The sequence below is a fragment of the Apiotrichum porosum genome, assembly GCF_003942205.1.
Source record: "Apiotrichum porosum strain DSM 27194 chromosome Unknown scaffold_11, whole genome shotgun sequence".
NCBI classification, from domain to species: Eukaryota; Fungi; Basidiomycota; class Tremellomycetes; order Trichosporonales; family Trichosporonaceae; genus Apiotrichum; species Apiotrichum porosum.
In genome coordinates, this window is record NW_021167118.1 from 181,000 (window position 1) to 195,042 (window position 14,043).

Here is a 14,043-nt window from a genome sequence, read left to right on the forward strand (position 1 = left end):
AAGTACCATCTTTCAGCAGCAACTGCCAGGCGAATCGTCTTCTCAGCAACTCCGTCCCTGTATGTTGGCACAACAGCGGATGGTCATGAGACGCGTCGCTTGCCTCCGTGTAATGACCGCAAGTATGAGTGCAGGGTTGCAGCCAAAGCAGAGCAACCATGTTCGCTAAGTAACTGACAAAGGGGCAATAAATGTGCCCGAGATTCGAAACCGCCCTCACACACAAAAGGGTCAGCTTCCTCGCATGCGCCATGCCGACCATGTGAAGCCCGGTGCTTCGTATATGGGGCGGACGGCCTGCCACATCGACACCGGATGGGCGATGTCTGAAGGTTCGTCATCGTGGCGTTGGCCGTCGTTACAGACATTTTGGGTTCCATTTACGTGAGCCTCCCTCCTCTGCAACAGGTAAGTTTCGCACTAAGGTTATTAAACGTCCATAACGTAAAGCCTCGCCAGGCCTGATCGCCGGAAGCGACCGGTACCGAGCCGTCAAAACAATCACAATGGGACACATGGCGGATTGGCCTCCTCTTCTTCCAATGAACCAAACTCAAGTGTGCGAGTGTTGGGTTTGGATGAGACTGACAGGATCGCCAATCCTCCCCAGGGAGCGCCAGAAGGCCAAGTGCCGCCCTGCCTGCAAATGGCGCCAGCAACACACGTCCAGTTCTCTCCTGTTCCAGTCGCATTAGGCGGTCCAGTCTTGCTGATGACTTCGGTGCTTCCCGGCATGGTCCAAAGCAGCAGCAGTTCACATCATGCATGTATGTAGTCCGTACGTAGGAGGCACTCGTGCGACTGTCCTGTTCTTTATGTACGCCCAGGTCGCATCACCGCTGCCAACCCTTCGTATCCCACCGTGCTTTGAGCTCACTCTGGCTCCTGTTCAGCGGAGGCTCGACATCTCCGACCTTTGTCGACGGGCTGTTGGCCCAAGAAGACTCTGTCACTGGGCTGACAGGCGATCCGGTTGATGGAGACTTGGTGGAATCGGTGACAATTGAAGGTGAACCTGAATCTAAGCTCCTCATGATGGTTGCAGGTGAGAGAGCATAGTCATAGTGGCTGTCATTCTCAGGAAGTGACTGCTGCGAGTCTGCCGCACTGGAAGCGATCGCCCATTCCGGGTTATATCGCGGCGGCACATACTCGACGCGCTCAAGGATACCTTGGTCCTCCTCCTGTTCGTACCGCACCCTCTCGATTGGAAGATGGGGGGCGGGGACCGCTGGGGGTATGCCAGCTGGGATCGCAACATCGTCACTGGTGATCGTGTGAGTGGGAATGACTGGAGGGCGCAAACGAGCAGCCGAAACATACATGAGGAGAGACTCCAGTTTCGAAGACTGGTTGGAGAGCGAGGGAGCGAGCTCCGTACCATAAGGAGTGTAGTCGGCCGCCTCGCCCTTCTCCTCTACTTCGAATTTGGACTTATCTCCCTGGAGCCTGGAAAGTGGTGGGTCAGTACGCTCTGTTCCGACTGCTGCTCACTGCTTTCGAATCCCGGAGCGGGTTCTCCGCACAGCCAGTATGTACGTGAGGATGGCGACGACAAGGACACCGACTACACTGCCAAGCTTTACCGTCAGCCGTGTCCCAGACTGGTTTACTCACGACGGCGCCAGCAATAGCTCCTGGGCTCAAGGGTTGGCCTGTCGGACTAACGACTCCGATACCTGGGGTATCGCTACTGTCAGCGTGGAGCTTGGAATATTGCTCACTAGAGACCAGACCAGAACGTGACGCTGTGCACGCCGATTTGCGTGACATTGTACGCCGCATCGCGAAGATTTGTGATGGTGATGTTGTACACCTTCTGCGGGTCCAGCGAGGCCATGTAGAGCACGGCATCACGGACAGCCCACGCATTGTAGATTTCATTCAGAATAGGGCCGCCCCTGTGGTCGTCCGAAGGCGTCCGGGGTGATGGGTTGATAGAGGCCATGAATTGGTTTGGGCCCATCGTACCATTGACCATCATGAACGATGAGTTGGGTGGAATGCTGAAAGATGTAGACGAAACAGTGGAGGAACCTGCATCGTCGTCCCCCAGCAGGTATGTGTAAGGAATTGGGTCCTGTCCGCCTGGGGTTAAGGTTTTAGCACTGCACAGTGGTTTCCCATCAACTCACCAACACCGCCGATGTGGTCTTGGACCGTCCAGTTGCCTGAGGAGACGAAAAATTCATTCTGACTGCTGTTCACGACCCAGTATTCGGTGGTGCTGCTCATTTTCTCAAATGATGGACAGATTATCAGTGGCCGGCCTCGTGTCATGAGCTCACGCTTGAGTTTGAACACCTAAGTTCAGAGTGACACCTTTAAAGACGGTGGTGTCGTCCAGAAGCAGTGCGTAGGCGATATGGTATCCGCTATCGAGCCCAGTGGAATAGGCCAAAAGCCCATCTGGTGGACCCGCTGCTGTGGGTTCGAGGACGCCATCGATGGCCAGAGTCAATGGGACGTGATCGCCAACCGCGGACCCATTGGCCCACGCGTCGGGCATCACATCCTCATAATCTCCCAGAAGCCAGACTGAGCTGCCAATGAAGGTGAACGAGAGGCTAGGATGATTGGCCGTGACCGTCCCACTGGCATTGATTGTGGACATGGACTCGCCTTCCCCCACCATTCCTGGAACGTAACTGTTCCATGAAGAGTTGGAGAAGGAGCTGTTCCAACCCCAAGAGATGTTCGCGACGAGGGACTCGAAGCGGAGGGGGAACTGCGAGTAGAATGTGTTCATGTCGGTGAACGTCATGTTGAAGAGGACGTTGGGCTCCATCGCTAGCACGGGCACAGCTGCCCATGCCATGAGAAGTGCCAAAGGCGCCATTGGGTCGCTGGATCAGAAGGGTGTGTGTATGTGACAGGCCCAGAGTGTAGCATTGTCGCTCACATCCTCTCTCCGATGAGCAAGTGGTACCGACAGCATCAGCCCATGTCCGTCCACAACCGTGCAGAGTGGGCATGAAAGCAAAACTATGCACACATATTGTGCCTCCGTAAAACGCAAAAATCGCCTGACGAACAGATGCCACACGGGGTCGAACCGGATCCAACTACCCCCCCACCGATCCACCGACCGCCGGACGCGGATAACGAGCGCGGGTGCCTGTGGCTCAGGGGGGCATATGTACGTACCACATTGAGGTTGCTTTTGCCTCGGGGCCGCAGCATGTGACGAGCAAAGCACAAGGCAACGGGAGCGAGTGCAGCAGCGGGTGTGCCAAGTCGAATGGGCTCCGCACCACAGACCGAAAATAGCGGTGTTGAAACGAGCCAGGCGCGACGGGCCACACCGGCCACGGGATCCTCGACCGGCTGACCCGCTGGCCGTGCCCGGCACGACGTTGGACCGAGCTATAACACGAGTCTCACAAGCTCACAACACTGACAACCTGCGACATTGCAACCGAACCAAACAAGATGCTCTTCCGTGTACGCGCCGCTGCGGTAGCTGTCATGACCTTGGCAACGTTTGTTGCTGGGTTCGCGGCACCTGGGGCATCACTGAGTGTACCATTGCTCCCTCATCGAAGCGTCAACGTCAGACAGCAAGCCCAGGCCCCACATAATGCTACGTGAGACACATGGTGTGTGCTGGTTTGCTAATACGGCCCAGGATGCAGTATATAGGCTTTTCAAACAAGTTCGCCGTGAACGTATCAGTTGGGTAAGTCATTCGCGAGGCTTAGCTGATGCAACAAGAACGCCACCCCAGTTAATCGGTTTGACTCTGGATACGTCATTCGACTACACAGTTCTCTTCTGGGGTACCTTCCAAGGCAGCGACCTCCAAGGCTACGATGACAATCTGTTTTTCATGCCCCAGAACTCGTCGACATACAAGTCTCAGAGGAACGTGACGCTGCCCAATCTGGAGGGTCTGAATTGGACGGTCTCGACCGACGTCCTGTCGCTGGGTGGATACACGGTGGAATCGCAAGGATTCGGTGCGAATACATGTGAATACGGCCGTGCTGACCACTCACCAGTACTCTTGGACTCAACATTCAGCACCGACAACCAGACGTACTTGCAGGACCTCACCATTGACTACGCTGCCCAGATGTCGGGCTTGCTTGCACTTGGTTCCGGAAACGACACCGCTCTGGCTCCATCTTTCATGAAGACGGTGTCAACACAATGGGCAGAGCCGGTGCTGGGGATTTACTTTGGCAACTTGGAACCTTACATCTACACAAGTAATTGGGATTTCACGGGGCGCCACGTGGGCGAACTCACGTTTGGCGGGACAAACAACAGCTACTACCAAGGCAACTTCTCTTGGGCACCCAGCAGTGGCAACTTCGACGTCGAACTGCAGGGTCTGGTGGTAAACGGTCACAACATTTCCCTGCCAGCATCGACCACACCGACCTCTGGGGGTTTCACCCCAGCTGGACCGACCATTGCGTCCATTAACCCTGGGGAGGACGCCTTTCGAGTTCCAGCGGCTACTGCGGCCGAGATATTTGCGCAAATCCCTGGGTCTGTGCAGTATCTCAAAGGTCCTACATACGGCGTCCCGGATCGTTACAATGGACGTTACCTCGTGCCGTGCAATTCGTCCACAGCTGTGACCATTACCATTGCGGGCCGTGAGGTCTCGGTGAACCCTATCCACCTGATATCGACAATAGACCCCACAGGCATATACAACAACTCAATGTGCCTATCGCATATCACAGCCGACAGCTCTGCCACCCCCTTCTTTTCACTTGGGATCCCCTTCCTCCGAAACGTGTATACGGTATTCCAATACGAACCCCTCCAAGTTGGGTTTGCCCAGCTAGCCCAAGGTCTAAATGACTGGACAGTTTCCCAAGTTCTCGAGGACTCTGCCACCGTGACCGCGGCCGACGGGTGGGATACCCCCACAGGCTCCACACAGGCCCCACAGGTCACAGGCTCAACATCGGCTTCAACGGCGGCCCCCACTGTCACAACAAAGGCCGCAGGTGATGCGGCCCACAAGGCCGAGTCCAGTCTCACAATGGTCGTGCTGGCTGTCTCTCTTCTGTCGTTAGTAATGTAGTGCAACCATGGACACTATACGCTCCCTTTGTAGAAGAATGTTCAATATTTACAAACGCGGTTGGAACAGTATGTAGCTCTCCTTTTCATCAACAGCCGTGCCTTGTAGTTCACCGCTGCCAACCCTTTGTGTCCCACTTTGGTAGCGGCTCCCTGGAGTTCTGGCTCATCTGGGCAGCGGAATATCCACTGTCCACTGGTGAACCCCAGTTGGTGGCCGAGTCGGTGGTGGGGCTAACAGTATCGGCAGAAGGAGCTGGGCGCTTGGCTGAAAAGTCCATACCGCTGCCCACGCCGGTATCTGAGGCAAAGCCATGCTCATTGTGGCCCGGAAGCAGTGCGTCGTCGACGTTGGCAGAGCTACCAGCCCATTCTGGGTTGTACTGAGGCGGCACAAACTCGACGCGCTCTACCAGACCGCCGTCTTCTTCCTGTTCATACCGAACATGCTCGATTGGTGTTCGCGAGCTTGATGCACCAGCTGCAGTACCACTTCTTTGTCAGCTGATCCACTGATAACACTCACATCAACCGGGAGTCCTTGGACGACTGCGACATTGGCGACATGAGCTCGTGGTCGTACGGAGTGTACGCCGCAGCGTCTCCATTCTCGTCCACGACAAATTCGGAAGGGTCCCCTTGACGACTGTGCGTGTCAGAACATCTCAAGGGTGCCGTGACGTACAGCTTTTGCTGACGTCGGCGGATCCGCCGCGATGCGACAAAGTAGGCAAAAGCGGCAATGAGAATCGCACCGATCACACCGCCGACCTAAGTGTCAGTCACATTTTGAATAATGACCCACAGCAGCACCAGCTATAGTCCCGGAGCTGGTTCCCTTGCTGGCAGGAGCGGTAGCCGTATTGTTGGGATTGGAAGATGTACCAGAGTCGCTTGGGGGGTCAGAAACAGAACGCTTGAGGAGTCACTCACTAAAGCGAGGACCAAAATGTTACGCTGTGCACGCCAAAATCGGTCAGGCCTAGTGAATCGGAACCCCACCCCATGATGGTGACGTTGTACTGTTTCGATGGATCCAGAACCGCGTAATGGAGAACAGCATCGCGGCCAGCCCAGAAGTTGAACACCTCTGGTTGAGGACCAAGTGTCGGGTTGGACATCGGCGCAGGGGAGATTGTCACGGATATGGCGTAGTGAGCTGGACCGATAGTTCCATTGATGATCAAAAATGAAGTGTTGTCAGGTACATTGAAGGCGGTCTCAGGGTTGTCACTGTTGTGGGCATGTGCGAGCATATGGTCGTAGGGAACCCGGTCTTGGCCACCTATCCTTGTTAACGTGTGTAGGCAGAAATGCTATGTACTTACCGACGCCACCGATGTGATCCTCGACCGTCCAGTTGCCAGAGTACAGAAAGTACTCGTTTCGCGTGCCGTTTACAACCCAGTAAGCTGTACTTGTCTGGACTTGTTCAAACGTGGGCCTGCTTCAGTCAGTTCGAGGGGTCAGATTGTACTGACGCTTCGGTTTGCATTGCGAAGCCAAACGTGGCACCGGCGAAAGACAGGTCCCCCGAGCTTTGGTCCAAATATCCTGCGTGGCCCTGTATATTCATCCCTGTCATCGATGCCAGTTGTTCGTTGGACGGAACTGGCAGCAGGTCTGAGTTTGAGTCGATGAGGAGCATGATCGGCTGTTCAAATTTCGTATGGCTTGACCAGGAGCTGGTCGTGTTGCTGTCCATATGCCCCCAAACCCACACGGCGTCTCCGTACCAGAAGATGTTGAGGTGTGGACCGCTCACTGTAGCAGTAGTGTTCCCCAAATTAGACTCGGTAAGCGAGTCTCCAAGGCCAACCATGCCTGGAACATAGCTGTTCCACGGGGAACTTGAGAAGGTGTCGTTCCAGCGAGGGAACGAACTCGTATTGAGGGATTGAGAACGGGCGGGCACAGGGTTGAAAAACGGATGTATGCTGCTGAAGGACATGTTGAATGCCAAGGTCGGGGCTGAGCTTGCCAGTACCAGTACGGTGGTGGTACACGCCCATAATATGACAAGCACGACGGCCGCCATGGCAGAATCTTGGCTGATGATTGTGTGTGACGAGTGGACGAGAGTTTGAATGACTGGGGGTTTGTGTGGCATGAGTTGCGCAAAGCAGTCAAATAGTCGCGCTTGAGGCAAAGGCCAGAAAGCGATGCAGCCCTACGCCCACGACGATCAACTAGGCAAACGGCCATTGAATGCATCCAAAGGGAATCCATCGACCACATGATGCTCCCCCTGTGGATTTAAGTCGCGGGTAACAAGAGCGGGTTCCTCATTGCGATCCATGCCGAATATGCCGACGCTTCGCTGGGCATCAGATCCGCAGCATGTAACCGCTCCCACAATCCAGAAGAAATAGCACTGGCTTACGTTGCCCTCCAATACGCCTAAGGCAACCCGCAGGACTGGTAGAGTATGCTTCTTAGGGCTGAGGTTCGTTACAAGGACTCGAAACGTCATACTGCACAAACGCCCAGCCCTCCATGCTATTCGTGACTGCTTGGACACTTGTGTTTTCCGACAATGACAGGAAACGGCGGGGTACAAAGCGTGCACCTCCTTGTCTTGAATATGTCTTTTAACCTCTCCCACCCCCTCTCCAAACAGAGGGCCATGCCGACCAACCTTGTGGCTGCCGCTGCAGCCTTCGCCCTTGGCGTACGCATTCGCTCCCCCAGGTGGTGTTCTTTGCGCGCCTTTGGTCCACCGTGTCTCTGAGCCAGACACAACAACAAAGTACCGCCCCTTCTACCACGTGGGCACTCCTATCAGCTTCATTGGTTCCTATTCTCATTCTCAGCATGGAGTACATCATTCAAGACAACATGTTTGTTTCAGTTGGGTGAGCTTTGGCCAACCGGCAGTGCCAGTCGAACATTGTCGTCGGTCAAATATTTCAATATCATCTTTGGAACTACCTTCCTGAAGAATGTTTACACCGCATTCCAGTACGAGAAGCAACAAGTCGGCATTGTCAAGTTGGCAAGCTGTGGAAACGAGTCCACGGCGGCCTACGTCAGCAACAACCGAACTCCCGTCCAGGAGGGGACCATGTCAGCATCTGGCACCGCCCAAGGTCCCACCAGGACCGGAGACAGCACGTCCCCTACGTTCACCTCGCCGACAGCCAAGGCAAGCGTTGCCGTCCAGCTCTCCCTCCCGGTGTTTGGGGTTCTGGCAATGATTGCTCTCGCTCTCATGGTGTAGAAGGTTGAGCTTAGGATTCGAACAGTGGCTCCGTCTGGGCGAGTTGCCGCTGAAGCCTTCCTGAGGACAGTGCACAGTTGGTTTGGCTGCAGGCCGCACAGCAGTACGGGAGGCCTCCTTGCTCACCCTTTGCATCGGTGCACCCGGCTGCCCATACACACTCCGTAACTGGCCAGAAACACAGCTCTTAGGGGAGGGATGCACTGCGATGTGATACTCCGTGCCTGCGATTAGACGTGACTCCAATAGGCGGTGCTGTGGAGCGAAGTTCATAACCGATGTCGGATAGTTGCGGTCCATGGCTCCACTTTGCTCATTCAAAATGACATTGGAGTCAACCTCTACTTGGGACTGGCCGGAACAAGGGTACTCGGCTCATAGCACTCGGCTCAAGGTAGAGAAATGTGGGGTCATGGTTCATTGCGGGGAAGCGCGGGCACAGTTCAATAGGCACGTGAATGGCAGGCAGCCTTGGGCCACTTGCTTCTGCATTGGGACCAGCCTTTCAGAATCAAGACAAGGCGCTACCTTACAAAGACTGACCCGAGTGCATCTCGGTCTGGAGCCACAGGCTCTGTGCATGACCAATAAACCCCAACTTCAGAATTATTCCACTCAAATCCCTGAATAACTGCTCCAAACTGATTGATGTCAACGTGACAGGAGTGCCAGTGTGGATAGTATGTACCAGTTATCACTCGCGTGAGGTGACGTGATACATTGCTGTTAGCTCTTCTTCGGGAACGAAGAGGCCACATGAATGGATCGTAACTGACCGCACCGCCCCCATAGTGCCCGAGATCAGCTGAGCTGTGTGAAAGAGGTCACCGATCACCGAGAGTTCCCGTAGCTCCACCCGCGTACTAGTCTGCAGTGGCAGATCACAAGGATCTTGGCTATGGCCCTATGGCCCGAATCAAACGACCCGTCCTCCTGAGACTCGCCGAATAAGGGCTGCATTGCCTCGTGCGACTGCCGTACTCACTTGCGCACGGCAACGGGCCGACGGGCAGTTCACCTTCGCGGTGAGTCACCTCTGCGACATACATAGCTGGAAAGGCAAAGGCCAGCGTTTCCCGCCTCGCCGTGGTCCCCCGTTGCGAGTCTCATGAGCACATGCTCTGGATCCTGTGGTGTCGCTTGTGTCAGAGACTGCCCAGTCGGATACTTTCTAAACCTTGCTAGTCCGATTTTCGCTGTGACCATGACGTTGACGGGCTGTCCCAGGCCATACGATCTCTCCAAGCTTCAAAAGTCGGTCCTCGACTGTCCTGTCACACCCAGCAGTGCAAGTTTGAACGCCAGACGAGCACTCCAACGATGCACACAAGATGAGGTTGATGTCATTGACACCGCGAAGTGCAGCCCCACCCACCCCACGATTGAAGCGGACATGGCCGTCTGGGGCTCCGGCAATCCCATTGACCGGTTTTGTCGTCACCTCATTTGCCGAATCCCGCATCCACCGTGATTCCAAGAGCTAACACGATCCATGGCCTTCTACTTGCATTCACTACATCATTCGACAGTACCATAATGGGTGATGCCCCACCAACACCTCGCCTCGCGACGCGGCAAAAGCTGGACGACCTCTTGTCTGCGCAGACCGCGAAAGGAAACCTTCCTGCCATCTTCTTTGCAGCTACCAATGCCGAGGAGACACTCTACCTCAACCAGGCTGGCCAGCGTGTACACGGCGAGCCCGACAAGGGCACTGTGACCGAGGACACTCGTGGGTAGGAGAGGTCGAGATAGTTGCTGATGCGTAGCTGTGGAGCTGTACTCGCAGACCAAGATCCTGACGAGCGTGAGTTGCAATGTACGTTACACGATGGCTGACGTCAGACTGCCGCCCTCCAGCTGGTCGAGGCTGGCAAGCTCGAGCTTGACAGCGCCGCAGGGATTGAGAAGTGGCTTCCCGAGCTGGGCACTGTCAAGCTCCTGACTGGCTACGACGATGCAGGCAACGGTATCCTCGTCAATCCAACGACTAAGATTACCCTCCGGATGCTGTTGACCCACACAAGCGGTGAGTCACCATGGTGACAACCATTCTCCAGCCCACGTATGCTTACATCAGGTCTCGTGTACGCGTTCCTCGAGTCCCCTGCGACCAAGTACTTTGCCGCAAACGGTCCTGCCAGCCAGTTCAACTGTGGTGTCGAGGGTATCACAACCCCACTCGTCTTTGAGCCTGGGGCTGCGTTTGCGTACTCGCACGCGACCGACTGGGTTGGGATCCTGATTGAGCGCGTGTCTGGCACCTCGCTGGAGGAATACTTCAAAAAGGCCTTCTTCGAGCCTTTGGGCATGACCACTGTCACTTTCTACCCAACGGAAAAGATCCACGAGACAAAGATGAGCGTGTGCACACGCGTCCCGCCTTCCACCGGATCAATCTACAAGATCCCCGGCGACTTTGGCATGGGTCGCGCAACCAAGCCTGAGGACCTCAAGATCATGCACGGCGGCGCGGGTCTGTACGGGTCTCAGAAGGACTACCTCAAGTTCCTGCGCGCCGTGCTCGCCAGTGACCCGCGCCGGGCCAACCCCAAGGCATTGCTCTCACCCTTCGTCTACAAATCGCTCTTCACCAGTGCCCTCCCCGAGCCCACTGCCGGACCCCACAGACAGCTCATGTCCGAGTTTATCACTGCGTGGATGCCCGATGAGCCGCCCTATGTCCTCAACGCAGGCAACCTCACCCACTCGCTCGGCTGTGGCCTCAACCTCACCGACGCGCCGGGCAGGCGCAAGGCTGGATCGGTATTCTGGGGAGGTGTGGCCAAGACGGCATACTGGATCGATCCAGAGTCGGGTATTGCTGGTGTTGTGGGCACCAACATGCTCGTGGCTGGGCGTGACCCGGACCCGTGGCAGCCATTTCTCTATGCGTTTGAGCGGACCGTCTACGCGTCGCTTGCGCAGCCGCCCAAGGCCAATTTGTAGGCGCCGGATGGGCCAACATAATATGACACAACGTGCTGCAGCTGAATAAGGATGTGTAAACATCAACGAGTCGCACAACACATTTATACTAGGCGGAGTGTACTAGACGACTGGCTTCAAGCCACCTCCTTGCCATCTCTACCAAGGTCGGCTGAAAGTTCACCATCATCCGCAAGGGCAATCTTACCGACGCCCTCCTCAAGCTGGACAGGTACGCCTAGCTTCTGGGCAAGGTCAAGGCCGCCGTTGAAGCCACTTCCCCACATGGCCGCAAACGCGAACTCATCCCGGGGCAAACGGAACATCATGAGCGACTCGCTGTTGAGGAACAGCGTGGACGCCGTGATAGCGTAGATAACACTGACGGAGAAAAGGGCCCACTCGTAGCCGCTGAAGATGTGGTGGAACGTTGGGTCGAGCTGCTCCGCCTCCCATCCACGCTTGTGTACGCCCGACGTGAACCAGTAGACGATAAACGAGCCCAGGGGCGCCGCGCCCACGGCGCAGCGGTGGCGGGGCGACCATCCGCGCAAGCCAAAGTTCGAAAGTGTCCCGAAGCACGATGTACAGATCGCGGCGGAAACCTGCGTCGAGTCAGCAAATATGAACCGATGGCGAATGTCAGACGCTTACACAGAGGCGATAAAGAACGATGATGTCAGAGATGAATGCCTCCGAGTCCTTGAAGATCATCGCCAGCTCGGTCCGGTACCATGCGTCGATACAGCCGACAGCCACGCCGTTCGTGACTCCCAAAAGGAGGACAAGAGGACCGATTGCTGTAGGTGTGCGGCGATACAGCATCATGGCCGTCGGGATGGCCGTCATTGGGAGGCAGGCGAAGACAACCAAAGCCATGTCGCCTAGCGCAAGCACGAACTGCGTTCGGACGACTAGCACGTACGATATAACCATGACGCTGGCGCGGGACGCGCGAATGATGTCCACACAACGGAGCCACCTGGGTTTGGGCGTGGCGGCGAGCTGATCCCAGTTGGGTTCAGGCCAATCGTTCATCTTGTTGTTCACATAGCCGTCGTCGTCTGCATGGACAGCGACTCCCATGCGCTTGAACACGTTGGCGTACAGTGCGGCGTTACCCTCAAGGAGCGATGCGAGGACGACCTTGGTCGCTGGGATCTTGACCAGCGCCTCGGTCTGGGGAGGGAGGAGCGCGGGAATTGACAAAGCCATGGCGTACAGAGGTGTGGGGACAAACCACGTTCGGTATGGTGCCGAGTTGTCGTCGTCGTCCTCAAATCCAGCAAGGAATGTCGTCCAAAGCCAGGCAATAATGAAACTACCCGCGAAGATGCCAGCGGACAGTCTCTCGCTGAACGGCCTGTATCCGTTCGGCGAGGGCGCCGAACAGAACCTCATGGTCACAGCCGAGCAGGCGTTGCGCATAAAGCGGACGGATACCGGTGCCCATGCCTGTGATGTCAGTTCCCGTCTCCATTTGTTTGACTCACAATAACATCGGCCATGTCGGTAATCAAAGCGGGATCGGGACCGTACGCAGCCAGGATGGCATCTGGGCCACAGACCGAGAGCACAGCGGCGCGGATGGCCGGTGTGAGCAGGCCGTCCGAAACAACGGCGACCAGAATGCCAACGTTTGGGTAGTCACCCTTTGCGACGGTGTAGCGGGCCCAAAGGCGGGTGGCCACAACGAGGAACAAGGTCACAGGCTGGGCGGGGAAGGGGAAGAAGGCAAACAAGGTGCCAATGAAGATTGAAATGCCGCAAAAGCCCATGCCACATATGTGCACACGGACGAGGGAACGGCGCTTGGCTTCCCATGCTGGCGGGGGTGGGGGTGGTGTCTCTTTGGGAGGTGAAGCCGAGGGAGGAGCGGATGGGGACCTGACGATAGGAGTTTCGGTCCCAAACCTGTTCGCTTTGCTCTTCCACTTGCCACAGTTTCCAAACATGAGAGCTGCTTTGAACACTTTGTCCGGACCGAGGCGCACAACATTGGCAAAGTCGTGGGTCGTGTACGCGGAGAGTGCAAGGGAGACGACAGCGAGGCCCATGGGGATGGCAACATCAATCATCTGTTCAGGTTGGGAGGGGCCTTCGAGCTTCCACCAGACGGCCGTGACGGCCACACCAGCGAGCATACCGAGTCGGGCGGAACGGGTTGCTCGTCGACAAGTGTCTGCAGGATCCTCAATTTTGACCCTGGCTAGTTCGATGGCGGCGGCTGCAAAGCGGCCAATGTGCGCAAGGAAATATGCCAGTATCTGTATGGATGAGCCCCGTATCTCTTCACGTCAAGCACACTCACGGCAACACGACTGTAAGGCTCTGGTCCCTCCCCACCACTCCACCGGCCGACAACGAACACCTGCGCATGTATGTAGGCAATGCCCACAGTCTTCACAAGCCCATACTTGCTGTCCGGCTTGTGCCCATCGATAGTGCAGAGGGTAAGGAAAGTGTAGGCACCAAGGGCAGTGCCCACAGCCAACGGCTGAGAAATGTTGAACCACGTCAACGTCTTATCTTTGGTGTCCACAAGCATGCACAAGGCGACGAACAAGCCCGTGAGATGAACAAGACCCAGGCGTCCGAGGCAGACACGCAGCAGAAAGGCCTGGGTCTCATTGATGGCGACGGTTTTGGCGACGTAGTCTGTGGGCTGCGTCCGGAGTGGGGGGACCTCGTCATTGTTGATGTTTGTCCCGTCATGAGTGAGGTCGTCCTTGGCCTGGGGAATCGCTCCGTGCGCCGACTCAACGTCTGGATGGGAGACCTGGTCGCCCATGGATACTGCAGTGCCGTGGATGCCTTGTGTGTTGGAGGTATGGGCGATTGAGAGAAAGGGC

The 14,043-nt window shown here is 56.2% G+C and overlaps 6 protein-coding genes across 6 annotated transcripts; 3 read left to right on the plus strand and 3 right to left on the minus strand.

Annotated features, from left to right (window-relative positions):
- Nucleotides 1–501: 501 nt before the first annotated feature.
- EHS24_001681 (uncharacterized protein) lies at nt 502–2,839 on the minus strand (the record flags this gene model as incomplete). The annotated part of the gene is made up of 7 exons (XM_028617458.1): nt 502–724; nt 862–1,449; nt 1,495–1,580; nt 1,618–1,690; nt 1,725–2,088; nt 2,136–2,227; nt 2,289–2,839. 7 exons carry the CDS (start codon nt 2,837–2,839, stop codon nt 502–504), a joined length of 1,977 nt encoding a protein of 658 aa, XP_028473921.1.
- A 593-nt stretch (nt 2,840–3,432) lies between these two features.
- On the plus strand, nt 3,433–5,044 carry EHS24_001682 (uncharacterized protein; the record flags this gene model as incomplete). Its single annotated transcript, XM_028617459.1, has 5 exons — nt 3,433–3,587; nt 3,629–3,679; nt 3,715–3,959; nt 4,002–4,607; nt 4,827–5,044. The coding sequence occupies 5 exons, from the start codon at nt 3,433–3,435 to the stop codon at nt 5,042–5,044; spliced, it is 1,275 nt and encodes a 424-aa protein (XP_028473922.1).
- A 109-nt stretch (nt 5,045–5,153) lies between these two features.
- EHS24_001683 (uncharacterized protein) lies at nt 5,154–6,994 on the minus strand (the record flags this gene model as incomplete). The annotated part of the gene is made up of 6 exons (XM_028617460.1): nt 5,154–5,535; nt 5,570–5,689; nt 5,729–5,814; nt 6,000–6,328; nt 6,372–6,487; nt 6,525–6,994. The coding sequence occupies 6 exons, from the start codon at nt 6,992–6,994 to the stop codon at nt 5,154–5,156; spliced, it is 1,503 nt and encodes a 500-aa protein (XP_028473923.1).
- Nucleotides 6,995–7,669: 675 nt separating this feature from the next.
- EHS24_001684 (uncharacterized protein) lies at nt 7,670–8,263 on the plus strand (the record flags this gene model as incomplete). Its single annotated transcript, XM_028617461.1, has 2 exons — nt 7,670–7,714; nt 8,006–8,263. 2 exons carry the CDS (start codon nt 7,670–7,672, stop codon nt 8,261–8,263), a joined length of 303 nt encoding a protein of 100 aa, XP_028473924.1.
- A 1,536-nt stretch (nt 8,264–9,799) lies between these two features.
- EHS24_001685 (uncharacterized protein) lies at nt 9,800–11,212 on the plus strand (the record flags this gene model as incomplete). Its single annotated transcript, XM_028617462.1, has 4 exons — nt 9,800–9,995; nt 10,053–10,070; nt 10,164–10,292; nt 10,344–11,212. 4 exons carry the CDS (start codon nt 9,800–9,802, stop codon nt 11,210–11,212), a joined length of 1,212 nt encoding a protein of 403 aa, XP_028473925.1.
- Nucleotides 11,213–11,328: 116 nt separating this feature from the next.
- EHS24_001686 (uncharacterized protein) lies at nt 11,329–13,982 on the minus strand (the record flags this gene model as incomplete). Its single annotated transcript, XM_028617463.1, has 4 exons — nt 11,329–11,796; nt 11,846–12,646; nt 12,685–13,458; nt 13,503–13,982. The coding sequence occupies 4 exons, from the start codon at nt 13,980–13,982 to the stop codon at nt 11,329–11,331; spliced, it is 2,523 nt and encodes an 840-aa protein (XP_028473926.1).
- Between the last annotated feature and the right edge of the window lie 61 nt (nt 13,983–14,043).